Source organism: Maylandia zebra, linkage group LG11 (genome assembly GCF_041146795.1).
Source record: "Maylandia zebra isolate NMK-2024a linkage group LG11, Mzebra_GT3a, whole genome shotgun sequence".
Classification (NCBI taxonomy): Eukaryota; Metazoa; Chordata; class Actinopteri; order Cichliformes; family Cichlidae; genus Maylandia; species Maylandia zebra.
In genome coordinates, this window is record NC_135177.1 from 9,290,645 (window position 1) to 9,305,847 (window position 15,203).

At 40.6% G+C, this 15,203-nt stretch overlaps 1 protein-coding gene across 1 annotated transcript in view; it reads left to right on the forward strand.

The window, feature by feature from the left end:
- Positions 1 to 418: 418 nt before the first annotated feature.
- deptor (DEP domain containing MTOR-interacting protein) overlaps positions 419 to 15,203 on the forward strand; it is a 35,277-nt gene continuing 20,492 nt past the window's right edge. Inside the window, exons 1-4 of the mRNA XM_004565173.5 lie at positions 419 to 852; positions 1,021 to 1,113; positions 5,359 to 5,537; positions 8,283 to 8,406. Of these exons, the coding sequence (XP_004565230.2) occupies positions 839 to 852; positions 1,021 to 1,113; positions 5,359 to 5,537; positions 8,283 to 8,406 (410 nt within the window). The 5' untranslated portion in view covers positions 419 to 838. The remainder of the gene's footprint in view (positions 853 to 1,020; positions 1,114 to 5,358; positions 5,538 to 8,282; positions 8,407 to 15,203) is intronic.

Genomic DNA, 15,203 nt, shown 5'->3' on the forward strand with positions numbered 1-15,203 from the left:
CCCCTCTTTTGTACACTATAGCATATACATTTAACAGGTAAAGGAGGTGGAGACGTCCCATTTTGTGGAATAAATACAAACAAATCTTATTATTAAGCTCCAAATTGTTACTAATTTAGTTTGTGTAAATCACAGGTGTTACAGTTGCTTTTACAGTTGTAAATGACAGAATGCCTTTTTTTCCTCTAGAAAATACACGAACACGTGCAAAGAAGAAAGGTGTACAACCCGAATTTGTAGCTAAAATTACCCCCTCATGTCCCACCTATCCTACCTCATTCTTTCCAGAAGCGAGCGCACGCACACCTGCACACGCTCACACACACATACATCTCTGCAATCCCGCCCCTTCGGTGAACTCCCCCAGTGACGTCAGCAGAGTCCTCCCAATGCGGGGGCTTTGTGGATGGGCTCCGGCTGCTCCGTGCAGAAAACGTGCAGTCAGCTCGTGTGGTTGGTCGCACGCGGGGACAAACAAACCGAGCACCGCACGGAGGGAGAGAAAGAGAGAGAGAGAGAGAGAGAGAGAGAGAGAGAGCTGCTGTCACTAGCGCTGAATTCAAAGATTAAACGCAGGGGTTCAAGGAGACTACGAGGAGGAGGGGGCATGCATGCATGCACTGATCTGTAAGAGTAGATTTTCTTGTTTGGGTTTTTTTTCCAATCCAGGGAACTGAAAGTGGAGAACTGCTGATGAAGCTGCAGGCGCACTGAGGCGCTGCCTGGATTGTTTTTGCGTCTCACTCCCGGCATTGTTGCTCGTGTTTCCCGGGATGGAATAATTCCTTTCTTCGCTTTCATCCAAGGAATACCTGCGAGCCTACCCTCACCGCTCTCCATGGTGCTTGAAGGGTAAGCAGAAACCGAGGTGTCAGTGCATTGTTTGTCATCAGCGCACGGATCTTCTCCACGCCTTTGTCCAATCCGGTGATTCTTTATGCGTTTGTCACCTAAAAAGCAGTGATGCACATTTGGATGCATAGAAACACAACCCCCCCTGCCCTTTGCTTCTTGTTTCAGTAGAGAGATGGACGGCATCGGGAACACCATGCAGAAGAAGGCTGCCGAGCTGGAGCGTCTGGCCGAGGTGCTTGTCACCGGGGAACAGCTCAGGTATGTCGGTCGGTTCAGCTCCAAGTTCTCGTAGAATTCACAGGGTGTAGCGTCCTACCTTGTTTTTGGCAAAGTTTGTGGTACCTTTCGTGTGATTTGACAGCTTTAATAGCAAGGAATTCCTAGCAGTTTTTAAGTTACTATGCAGGCTCATGTCAGCATGTTTTGGGTACATGTAAAAGGCCATGACAGTAAATAAGGGAAGCGGGTTTTGGGAGATATTTGACAGCAGGTTAATAACCATGCAATCACGTGGCTCCCTCTCCATGCAAACGGGTACAGCAGCCTGTTTTTGTTTTGTTTTTTTGCCCCACTGCACCATGCACAACCAAACAAAGACATTCGCACATGCATAACCTTCCTCGTGCACGCTGTTGCTCCTCATCTCCACTATGTAACGCATTTTCACGTTACTATATCACTTTAATGTCCAGAATCTGCAGGATCCTGCTTTGCAGCATTCATTTCTGGTGCTCCATCTATACAGTGCCCTTTGAGCCCCGCAGAGAATGATGAACTTACTAACCATTATCAAGCCCTGCCCATTCATCCTATCAGGGATTTGTACCAACACTGCTAGCAGTGTTGTTGACATGCTGTACCCTTTGACCCACTGTACTGTAAAAAAGAAAAAAGAAAAAAAGACTACATAACCAGCAGTTCATTCACTACTTCATACCCCCAGCAATGAATAGAGGCCCAGTTGGTAAAGCATGGCATCAATGCCTGGAATTTCAGCCCCCAACTGAACTATATGGAAATATGTGGCTAAAGTATGTTTTTGTGGTTGTGTTTTGAAGTATGTTGCTTTCCAAAAAACCACAAGCAGTATCACTTCAGTCTTCCTAAAGAGATTAACAGTTTGCTTGCAACAGTTTTCCCTGTTTATCATTATATGCTCACCATGTGTGTGTGTGTCAGTGTCCTTGGCACTGCTGCACACTGAGATTGCCAGCTGGCATTGTGGTCAGTGTCAGTGAACGAAAGGTTGGTTGTGGAGGCTGTTCCAGGGTCTCCTGAGATGCCGCTGTTCTGGGGAAAGGACTCAAGGTTGTGGCTTGTAAGACTTGCTCTCTGGCCTAAATCTTAATTCCTGACAGTTTCAAAGATGTCTTTTTGTCACTGCCTTGCTTCACGCTTGAACAGTTCAACTGTTTGATGGATTGCAAAAAAAATTGAATATAATAAAATAAAATGAATTTGGTACACATATAGATTTTGGTGCCACATCAAGCTTGATGGCTGCTTTTTGGATGGACAAACACTGAGGAATAAATTTAATTTTATCTGTTGCCATCGCCAGGTCAGCGTTTCCCATACTATGGATAGTGCATGAATAGAAACCAAAACTGTTCTTGGCTGCTTTTTTGTATGTATGTATGCATATAAAAAATGACCTTCAGTGAATATAGTAAACATTATTTATGCTTGCAATCAGCATGTTAAATTGCCTTTGTGAGCATTTAGGAATGCTGACGTTAACATTTAGATTAATGCGGTGCAGTGGGTAAGTGCAGTCTCCTTCAGTGGCTAGTGTGGCTATAGAAAGTCGGAAAAATTGTGTCAGGCACTGTCCTTTATTTCTAACACTCAGCGAAATGAAAACATAGTCACTGTTTCAACCCGGTTTCATTACCTCACTGTTAAATCTTGTGGCCACCGTATAGTTATAGTACAGGGCAGCCAAAAATCACGAATCAGTGCTGTGCAAAGGTCTCGGGCCACCCCTGATTTCTCTATATGTTCTCTATTTTCTTATTTCTTAAGGACATGACTTTAAGAGTGGTTTTTTAGGATCACCACTTGCCCAGTTTTCCACACCATGCTGCAAAGTCTTCAGCTAATAACACCTTGTTGGTGCACAAGCACAATTTTATCTTTGGCATTTTTCATATATTTAACTAAAGAAATGCAAGAAAAACTGGCTGGTAATACACAGTGCCTAAAATACAATTAAAATTCATTCTTGGCTAAGTTTTCTCTTATGTACAGTATTTGTTTTATACTCGAATGACTCAAAGGTCAGTGTTAAGTAGCTTCACAGACAAAAACAAATTCCTCCGATACAAGGACTAAAGTGAAAATGAGGGTAACAAAGCAACCAATGTCAAAAGAAAAATTTTGAAAGACCTTCAGAAAGCCTGGAGAACTATTGCTCAAGACCAATTAAAAAAATACAATTAGGTCTGGCTCCTTGGAAGCAAAATATAAGGAGATAAGGGATGCCAAAACCTTTGGACAGCACTGTAGCTTGTGAATATTTGTAATTTGTTTTGTTTCATATTATTAATGAGAGTTTTCTGATTAAACATGACCCATGGTCCTTCTCGGTTTCCCTTCGCTGCATCCTATTTAAAAAAAAAAAAATCCTGGAAACACTCTTACACACGGGACAGTTTAATGTCTGACTTTCTCCTTTTGTGTTTGGCTGCAATTCCTTTGTTTTTTTAGCTTTGTCCTGGAGTGTTTGCTCATACCAAACGCAATGAGAGATTTAAAAACGTCACATTCCCTTTCAGTCTGAGAACCGCAGCATTCATAAGTATAAGATTACACTTTGCTGATGAGAGCAAGCAGTGCCCACACCTTTGTTAGCTCACTTTATCATGAGTCAAGCTCATGGAACATGAATGACACAGTTTCCGTTACTGATAACAGCAGACTGTTTTAAAATATGTTATCACTTGTTTGTGCTCTATCGTGTTGACTCCTTGTATCACAGAACAGATCTGTTTCAGGCAGATGGCTTAAAAACAGACAGAGAAGCAGCTATATGGAAGAACAGGCACATGCAGCTGTTGTAGTAAGTCTTGTGACCAGTTCATAGCTGTGAATAGATAATGTGTTGCACTGTGGCTGAGTCTGATGGTTATTAAGTGTTCATGAATGCTTCCAGCCTGGGACTCAGCATGCCAGTAGGCAAAGACTCTTTGAGAAAAGCTTCTCCCTGTTACTGTGTGATTCAGCACAAGTTAAAGAAATGAAACGACTTTGCTTTCTGCTTCCTCTCGAGTTGAATTTATGTGAGGATTAGACCGGAGCTAAATACACAGAGAGGATGATGTCAGGATTGCATGGATGCAAAGTCTCCAAGTTTTTCAGAGGAGCTTGTTTGCCCATCGTGAGTCTTGGCAGTAGAGTTGGGTCGGCTTGGACTAATGCTGTCATAGCTAATCCGGCGTGATGCTAAGCCAGCTGCATACAGACTCAGCATGAAGTGGAACTAGCTAGCTGGAGGAAGCTTGGCTAAGACTGGTGGACTGTTTCACAATACCTAGGTTCAGCTAGAGGTCACTGTGAAGCCAGCACATGAAGGATCTACACCAGGGGTGCCAAACATAAAGCCCGGGGCCCAGAATAAGCCCAGCAAAGACTTCAATCCAGCCCACTCAATAGCTTTCAAAAATGTGAACAAGTGCATTGATTTTTAACTTTTTAACTGTATTTTCATAGGTTTTACTAATAAGTCTTCCCAGCTACAGAAAAGTTATTAAATAAACAATTAAATGACAGAGAAGTTCTTATTTTTCACTATTTACTATAGAAATGTCCACATTTGCTTTTTTTTATAGTGCGCTCACATTTTAAAAACAAGAAACTTGAAACTTTAGATTTTATGTATGCAGGACAGTGTGGGAATGGGTTACCAAAGCTTATCATGCAGAAAACCGAGATGTACTGTTGAACTAACACTTTGATTTCTTATATCAAGAGATCTCAGGGTTTAAATGTTTATTTAAATGTTTTTACACTGGCATAAGGAGGAGTTTCACTGGTTTGATCTCAAGATCAAAGTGGGCGGTATCTGGCCCATGATGGAAATTAAGTTTGGCTTGAGAGGTTCATCATGTGATCATGCAGTCAACCTTATAAATCCCTGCAGATAGTGTTTGAATACTGTGTTTCATCTCAAACCAAAAATATGCATTTGCTGTGTTTTCATTCCACTTTAAATTTCAATTGTGATACCCTCACATCGATAACCAAATCAGGACATGTAGTCAGCAACAGTGCTTAGCTGTTTGTTTTAGAACAATATGAGCAAAATGAGTGTAAAATGATACACCATGCTGCTCTGGTCTCTCCTCACTGTTATTACAGTCTCTTTATATGTTACAAAATCAATGCACCCTTTCAGGTGCAAAACAAACAACAACAACAACAACAAAAAACCCAATTTCTGGTGTAATTTCTAAGGACTTGTGCTGAAGTCAGATTTTCTTCCCCTCTGCTACTTGTTTACAGGCTGCGGCTCCATGAGGCGAAGGTGATCAAGGACCGGAGGCACCACCTCCGGACTTACCCGAACTGCTTTGTAGCTAAGGAGCTCATTGATTGGCTAATCGAACACAAGGAAGCTTCAGATCGAGACACGGCCATCAAGATTGTGCAGAAACTTTTAGACCAGAGCATCATTCACCACGGTAGAGCTTTGTTTCTGTGAGAAAGTGTATGCGTGTGAGAGTGGATTTTCCATTTTCTATAACAGCAAGGGTCCCTCTCTCACCCTCTGTTTTCTTCCTGACATTTTCTGGGAACAAGCCGTCCCTCTTAATGGATGATTCTCTGGGTCTCCTGGCCAATTTGGCTCCAGTGGAGCGTCTCATACCTGCTTCACATTTGACCACTGACAGAGGCCTTTTTCCTCTTAAGTTATTACTTAGACAGAGCCAACGTATAGAAACTAGGCTATAGATTAATGACCGAATGTCAAAACCCAGTCTGTGATCCTGTAACGCTTCTATACAGTCTGAAAGAAAACATCAGGACAGCTTTTGTTTCTCTGTGTGCATCTGTGTTTCTTTGCATGAAGACAGCGTTTGCCTGCATTATAGGCTTTGGGTTCTCTCAGTCACTCTCTAACAGCCGCTTCCTGTAGTGGCTCTTTGTCAACAATTGTCCATGTTGTTATTTAGGCATTGTTTGGGGGTTCTCGTTAAAGCAGTTTCTTTTAAATGTCTGCAAATTCTGCAGAAATTTACAGACTTCATGATCGGAACTGGTTTTGATGATCGGGTTCCTTAGTGTCACCGTGTTACTGCAGTATCACAGAAAGGGAAGGAATTCCATTACATTTGCCAAGTACGTTATCTTGGACTCAATGATGAGCTGATTAGAATTCAGAAGTCAAAGGGCCAAGTCACTGTGACCTCATTGGCCATAACTCAGGAATTTATGGGCTGGGTGGTGCTATAGCTAGCTGTGATATACTCGAGGCTAAAATCCATGTCACAGGGGCCTGGATTCAAGTCTGACCCAGACCATTTCCCCTCAAACTCTCCTACTCTCTGTACCATCTTGTCCAATGAAGGTTAACATGCCTAAAAATAAAATACACCAAATACTTATTATGGAAAAATTGGACGCAAATGTTTGAAAAACGTAACTTGAAAATTAAAAAAGGTAAGAGCCACTATGATATTATAATGTATAACTTAGAAAGTTATAAGTGCTGATCATAAGTCACCAAATGATGACGGACATCATTCAGACATGGTCGGCTGCTGAACTGGTAGCAAGAACCTTTGGTCTTCTTTCGGCTGTTCACCTTTTGTGGATCATCTTCCTCCATTTCACACTATTCCTAGCATCCTCTTCTGTCACATCATCTCTCTGCATGACCTCCTTCAATACCTACATGGATCTTCTGTGATCGTCCTCTTTTCTTCATGACTAGCTGTTTCATCGACAACATGTATCATTACGTAAAGCTACTTGAAATACTACCAACATTTATTTAGAGTCTTGAGTAACTTGACCCAGCTGTCTTAGCTAATTATAGGCCAATCACCAACCTTTATTTTGTCTCAGAAGTTCTTTAAAGAGTAGTTGTATGACCTCTGTGGTTGTCCTGCTTAACCTCATTGCAGTGTACTACACTTATGACCACAATAATTTATTACAGTGACTAGAGCATGCCACAAGTATTACAAGGTATTGTGCTGCAGTTTGAATCATAAGATAAGATAAGCGTTATTAGTGCCACATGTGGGAAATCTTTTGGTCACGGCAGTAAGTACAAGTTTAAGAGCAGTAAAAGTTAAGAAAAACACAATAGGATAGGGTAAGATAAAATAGAATAGATACTATACAGCAATATGTAATAGACTCCAATTTGTTAATGTAAATGGAGCTTCACACACTAAGGTTAATAATGGAGGTTAATAATAACAATGGAGTTCTACAGGGTTTTGTGCTAGGACCAATTCATTTGACATTATACATGCTACATGTATACGTGCTACATGTATGCATTTTACATGTCACCGTTTGTAATGGCAGCCTGTGTGGAGGGAGGAAGAGGACCCAAATGCAGACACTTGGAATGAAACTATAATTAAACAAAAAGCGAGCCATTTGTTTGTGGCTGGGAAAAGGTACTAAACAAAAGGTAGATGCACACTTAGGCAAAGGTTCAGGTGACAGACAACAAAACCTTGAACATGATAAAAACATGAACATGAAAAAACCTGAAAACATGACAAGAACTCAACAGGCAAACTGACACTGAACAAAGGATGATAAAGGACTTAAATACACAGAAGGGTAATGAGGGAAGCGGAAACACATGGAGAACATGGCTGACACATGAACATGACGCCACAGGGGAAGCAAAACTAACTATTATAAGGAGAGGAACATGGGAACAGATAAGAGGAACGAGGCACAGACATAACTAAAATCATACATAGAGGAGGAGAGACTTACACAGGAAACAGAGCATGGAAAAAACTTTAGCTAAACGAAACCTAATTAAGGCTTACTAATAATAACACCAGAACTTACCATTACTCTAATACATCATAAGAAATCAGACATACAAAATAAGCTCAAAATGCTGGGTCACAGACCCACCGCCATGACATAGACAGTATTACTGGAAGGCAGAGCATTCATTTTTATTACTACTCCTCCATCCACGATCCCTCCTTTGTACATTTCCAGGCTATCTGAATCTTGGCCGTTTGTCTCCAAACTGCTCAGCCTGAGATATCCCTCTGACATACTCATTTCTGTCTGCCAAAAATGAAGTTTAAGCTAGTAACTGAGTTTGGACAGACAAATATGTAAACCACATCTCGGCTGGTTGGGAGAGTAAACAAAAATGTGGCAGTGTTTTTGCAGATTAGCCCTTTAATCTAACTTTCTTTGCCTCTTTTTGCGTTCAGTGTGTGACGAGCACCGGGACTTCAAAGACATGAAGCTGTTTTACCGCTTCCGGAAGGATGACGGCACATTCCCGCTGGATAATGAAGCCAAGGTGTTTATGAGGGGCCAGAGGATCTATGAAAAGTATGAACAAATAAACTTTTCTGTTTTACCTTTTTTAAAATGTAGCATTAAGGATACTGTGTTGCATTTGCTTTCACACCAAGTGCTAGATTAGAAGAAGGTTCTTATATCTGCATAAAGACCAGGAAGTCTCTGTGTAAAGGTGAGAAGATATGCTCTCAGTAATTAGCTTCCCAGTTGTGAAGTTTTTCTGTAGCCAGCAGAACCTGAGTGAGCTGATCAGTGAACTTCAGGGATGATTTTCTAGATTCTTGATTGAGCAAATTTTGCCATTTACCCTTTCCCAGTGTTAGAGTCAGATTTACTAAACAGGACAAAATAGCATTTAATGTGTGCCATCCCTAAACAGTGCTCATGGGTGTGGTTGGTTTTACTGGTAAGTCACCAAAGTTGCACTGTTTGCTAAACACAGATGCAGTTAAATTCATATTTAAAAACAAAAGATGATTTTTTTTCCATTAATACATATTGTCACTATCAGCAGCAAATTGCATGCCACAAACGTTAGTAAATCAGTTTACATACTTGATTTAAATATTGCCCTCCCTATATTTTGGCATTGAGAAACCATTCCCAACGATTACACGTAATTTTTCACTGTGCTCTTTTTGTAAATACAGACAATACTGTGTTTGGTGCATACGTTAGTAAATCTGGCCCTTAACACTAAGCAAATGGACTTCTGCTCAAGAGCTCAAGAGTAGCATCAATTTCCCGATTTGACTCCTAGGTAGATGAAAAATTTCCCAGAATGTTAAACCTCTGGTGCATAATGTTAAGCATACCGCAAATGAATTCTCTGATCAACATGATGATTATCTCTGTGGCTCATTTTAGGCACAGCAGCTCAAACTTGTCAAACCTGTTTGTGAAGAGAAGCTGTTCAGAAGAAAGCTGATTTACAGGGAGGGTCATGGGAAGCAAAATTACTTGTTTTTTTTCCTCCCAGAAACTGTGGGACTGCACCGAGGCTCAGAACAAGATAAATTAGGAATATTTTGTGCTGTACATCATGCAAAGCCTCTAGTCTGGGCTTGGAAATGAACCTAGTAGGTCATCTTTAAAGGCCGCAGCTGTGAAAGCATTTGATAGCATGAATGGTGAACTGTGACTTTATGTTGATATGTGGTTTCAGTTTTTGGAGCTTCATGGCTACTTGGAAAGCTGTGCCACATTCCATCCACACATTTCCGGTTGTCCTCTGTATCTCTTTGTTAGTCTATGTCATTCTGCACAGCATGCTGATTGAGTGCATCTGACATACCACCCCCATTAATTAGAAAATTTGTCCTGCTGCTGAATTCGATTCAGTTAGATTAGAGGACACTGCATTGAGCATGCCTGTTTTTTGTGATAAAAGCCTGCAAAGTTAGGAAAATTAGAGGATATAGAGATGAGTCATAGCTTTATTTAGAGGAGCGCTTGGGTTTAAAGGGGGGATGCCACAAATAGCATGATCAGCTCTGTAACCGTGTTGTTTTTCCAGTAAATAGGAGACTAACAATTTATAAATATAAAAAAACCACCAAACTCTTCCTTTCTGCCTCTCGCGTGTGTATGTGGCATTATTTTTTTGGACTTGTGCACTGTAGTCTTCCTGTGCCGCTTTTAATTTGTACACAGTGGCACACTGTTATTAACAGAGACCTATTTCTTATGTGTTCCTGAGACAGCACACACATACACAGTTATTGCATAAGAGAAAGAAATATTCCAAGGGGAGACATCTGTCGTTTCAGCCCTCAAAGCTATGTGTTTATGTAATCACCGCGGTGCAGTCCAGGACAGACACACACACACACACACACACACACACACACACACACACACACACACACACACTTATCCTAGTGGTTGAATTGCTTCGCTGCTGCACTTATGACAAAAAAAATCTCTGTGTCTCTTGTGCTTGAGTGCAAAGTGCACTCATGTCCCACTGAGGGAAGGTTGTTGTCCCTACGCTTCCTGTTTTCATAACAATCTATGATTTAGTTCCTGGTAATCACTTCACTTGTAAACACTACACAACTGAAATGAATGAGACTTAAGATACACAAGAACCAACGACCACAGCAGAAGTTATCAAGCTGTCAGGAATGTGGTTTTATTATAAGGCTTCTATACACCACATCGTACCATATAATACTTTGATTCGTTTATTAAAAAAATTCTTGACTCATCTCTAAAGTGCCCAGGATGTTTCATCCTTATGGCCTCAGGGTTAGGCTCCCACAAGTTTGATAAGTGGATATAAAAATGGTTGAAACATCCTTATTTCTAGATGAACAATATTTTCTATAGACATTCGTGGTTGCCAGAGGATGCATGAGGCATTTTTAGTACAAGAATTATCTGTTCATTCATTTCAGTTATAGTTTGCCAGGCTAGCACAGTAAAATAAGATGGAAGACATTCTAGCATAAATCTTTTTTTTCAGTGAAGACACCTGTCGTGGGATGGAGTTAGAAGAGGACCCGAATTCAGACTCAGAGCAGAATTAACTCAATTTGGTATTTATTTTAGTTGTGACAGTAAGTCCATAATACTGTAGGAAATACAAGTGCAGGTGAAGAGAATCTAACCAATGGGACAAGAGGAAGCAAAACTAAACACAATACACATGAGACTAGAGAAGAGACAAGAAAGCAAAACACTAACTGAAACCCAAACCCCAGACTGAAGAGAAACGTCCAGAATAAACAAACTAAGAGCCCAAAGGAGCATCAAGTAATAAAGAATTTAGTGCAAAACCCAAAGTGTTCGGTCAAAACTCCAGGATCATGACAACATTTCACAGAAGAAAAAGAAGGCTTTACTAACAGAATACTACACAAAAGTCTTGAGCCACACTTTAATCCCTTATATGCTGCTTTAATTTTTTTCACTCATTTTCAGTGCAGTCCTTGTCTCTGACTATTTTCTTAGTAATGGTTTTTGTCTGTTAAACCACAAAACGCTGAGCTACGAATCATGCAAGCATAAAACTACCACCTAACTCAAGGGATGAACCAGTGTGTCTACACATACCCGAAAACTTAACAAAGGGCTAATTTTACATGGTATCTTTAGGCACTTTGTTATTATCTGCCAGTTTTCCTCCTATTTCTATAAAAATGCCAACGAGAACGCAGTTTGGCAGATAAAAAATAGTGTTTTTATTCCAACAATTTGCTCTGTCATGGTTTGGGTTGCATTTCAGCCGGTGATGTTGAAGATCTTGGCAAAACCAATGGAATGATAAACTCAGAAAGGTGCCGTCAGATTGTGTTCCACCATGCAATACAAACTGGAAAGTGTCTAAATTTGCAAAAGCGTCATATTTCAGCATGACAATGATCCCAAACACCAATGCCAATACAGTAAAAGCATACCTGGATAGATAAAAAGACAATGAAACACCATGAGACATCCATAGGCCTCCTCAGTGCCCAGACCTCAACATTATTGAAGCAGTGTGGGATCATCTTAATAGAGAACAGAACAAAAGGCAGCCAACATCTAGAAATCACTGCACCTATTTCTAATTTTTCCAGCAACATATATAAAAATGGTTTGGCTCAAGACTTTTGCACAGTTCTGTACATTAAAATAGCTTTGTGTTTTTTCCTTCAGCCAGTTTCACGTCTATTTTTTCTTCTACTGGAAAATAAACAGTTCTTGTCACACGTTAATTGATCTGTGATACCATCAACTGTCAAAACAACATAAACAACATACTGCAAACAAACCACAAGAAGTTATTTTGACAGAAGTTCCTAAGCGACAGAGGGGACACTTTAAAACGTTGTTTATCATGTAGCTGTTTGTGCGTGTGTGCATTTGCACTCTTGTTGATTATGCCCGAATTTCTACAGAATTTAACCTCTTCCACCTTAGAGACCCCTGTTCAGGGTCAAAGTACCATCCAGAGTTGTAGCTGAAATGTTTAGGTTCAAAAACATCAGTGTTAGTGACTCGTTGTTTGACAAAAACTGTTTATTCTGTCATGTGCAATTTTGATTAATTACAGTAAAATATTTTATGATGAGTGTCTCATCTGAAGCACCCAAACTGCACAGTTTTGGAGCCCAGAGTTTCAGAGGATAATCATGCTCATGTAGATCTCTGATATAATAAATTACCTTTGAGTAGCTGAATTCAAGTGGCTCAGGTGGTAGAGCAGGCTGCCCACTGTTTTCAGGGTTGGCGGTTTAATCTCGAGCTGCCTTTGGCAACAGGTCAAATATATATAGAATGCACCTACATGCTTAATTTGAGCCTTTTTGAGATTAGCCTAACACTGCTCTATCCTCACATACATTCACACCTGCAGTAGTTTCTGGTAGCCTCACTGGAGCACCTGTGAGTTATGTTCTTTGGTGACGGATGGTGGGTTTTCTACCCATTGGTGCACACACAACAGCTGTTTGGTGTCATAGGGGGCTGGAGCCTATTCAGGCTGTCAAAGGGTGAAAGACAGGGTACACTCTGGGCAGGATAAAGGTCTGTCGAGCTAACGCAGAGAGACGCAGTTTTGAATGTGGAAACCCTAACCTAATGCATGTCTTTGAACTGTGGAAGGACGCTGTGCCAACATGAAAATTTTACAGAAATTATTTCATTTGCACAGCTTTGATGCAGATCACCTTAGCCAGCATTTGAGATTTAATCTAGGTACATTACAAGATGTAAGATACAATCTCTTGTCTGTGCGCTGCTGTTGTCATTCCCCACGTTCATGCAGGAGTTTTTTCATGTTTTTTCATCAACGTTTGCCACATCAGTGCGTACAGACAACGAGATAAGGGCAGGCAGGGATGTTTGTTGATTTCACAGGACTTGTCAAGTCTATAAAACACACCAGTTTCAAAAGCAGAGACTGCTTTTCATTCCCAAGGCCGCCCTTCAGTCTGAGCCTGGTCAGCCTCAAGGAACCACAGCGCTCACTCAGTGTACTGGTGGTTTTACATGTTTTCTACTTCAGCTGCAAATTGTATATACTTTCCGTTATTGGTGACCATTTTTCCGCATTCCAGACATCCATCATGCTTAACCTATATTTTGTTTTTTTCCCTGTCAGAGACACACAACCTTTAATTCCTTAACATAACAAGTTATAGCTGTGAGTGTGGTCACTGCTTTATGTTTGCGAGGAGATGTGACATTTCCAGTGGTGGAAAATCTTGTTTTGTTTCAGTAGGAAGTCGTAATAATAAGTGATTAAAAGAGGAAGATTCATCAAAAAAGGAATCAAACTTTTTAGGATGGAGGCAAAAAAAAAGATTGGAGTACAGCATTGCAAAAGTGAACTTATGTCATAGTAAAGGTGTTAAACTAATCCTTCATTTAAGAGCCTGAGATTAGGACTGTAGAAGTAAAGGTTATTTGATATGACAAGGTTTTTTTTGGCACTGCAGGGTGTCATTCACATAATGTGTTTGCTACACAGTCTGTGTAAAGGAAGTGCATGCATTTAGTTTATTAAGCTGTAAGTAGCCATAACTGCATAAACTCCACAAGGTCCACTTGTGTGAGCATGCCCAGTGGAGAAAAGTGCATCCGCCCCATTCAGCCCTTGCACGCTAATACATAAAAGAGAGAAGTTGATCAGCAACTTATAGCAGGTGAGCCAATCATTCCACCTGGCACTGCTCCCTGAATTAATCTGCCCCACCTGGTATCCTGCAGCTCAGCCAAAAACCACCCCTCACTGCTGCAATCCCATTCATATTCTGTGATAGCGTGACTCATGATAAGATGGCAGGTGGGTAAAGTAAGTAAAATAATTCATAGCACCTTTCAAGATAAGGATCACAAAGTGCTTCATAAAAAGAGGAAATAAAAACCCCCCAAAACTAATAATAAACTACAGCAATATCCACTAGTTAAAAGCAAGTCTATACAAATTAAGTCTTGAGCTGCTCTTTGAAAGTTGAGTCCACAGATCTCAGTGGAAGAGCATTCATAGTTTAGAAGTTGCAACCTCGAATGCACAGTCTCTTTTAGTTTTCAGTCTGTAACAAGGAACCACCAACAGGTTTTGGTCAGAAGACCTCAGGGACCTGCACCTTATATTTGGGAGAAAGAGTTTGGTAATGTAAGCAGGCATTTGACCATCCAAAGCTCTGAACGTGATCACCTAAATCTCAAACTGGTTTCAAATGAGACAACTTAGAGGACCTACTAAGTACCCTCACAGCCACATTTTGGACCATCTGTAGGTGATTCAAAGATGACTTACTGAGGCCAGTTTACTAAAATAGTCCAATTGTGAGGAAACAGAGCCATGAATAATCATTTCTAATTCTGATTTAGACACCATTCGACTGAGGCAGTCACACACAAGGCTATTAATGTTTATCAAAATGAAGAGCCTAGTCAAATGTACATCATCAAATGTTCACCATAGGTTCAGTCATTTTATTCATAAATACACAAGGTTGTTGATCACAATGGGAACAAAGCTGTCAGGAACACAAAAGAGAACCAGTCTTCCCAGTGTAGGTGAAAGACACTTAGCTGTCACCCAGTTATTTATAGCATCAATACAGTCTTGAATGACAGATATTTTTGCAACATTTGTTAGAGAGAAAGAAGTATACAACTGGATATCATCTGCATAACAATTATATGAGACGCAAGATGTGTCTTAAGTGGTTGTAGTGCAAACAGAGCTGCACCTTGGGTTTACACCACATGACAAAGTGGCAGATGAGAACATAAACATGTCAGCAGCAACCGAAAAAAATCTGAGGTAAGAAGAAAACCGTTCTAGAGATGATCCAGAGATGCTCACTTAAGACCTTAACCTGCCAATC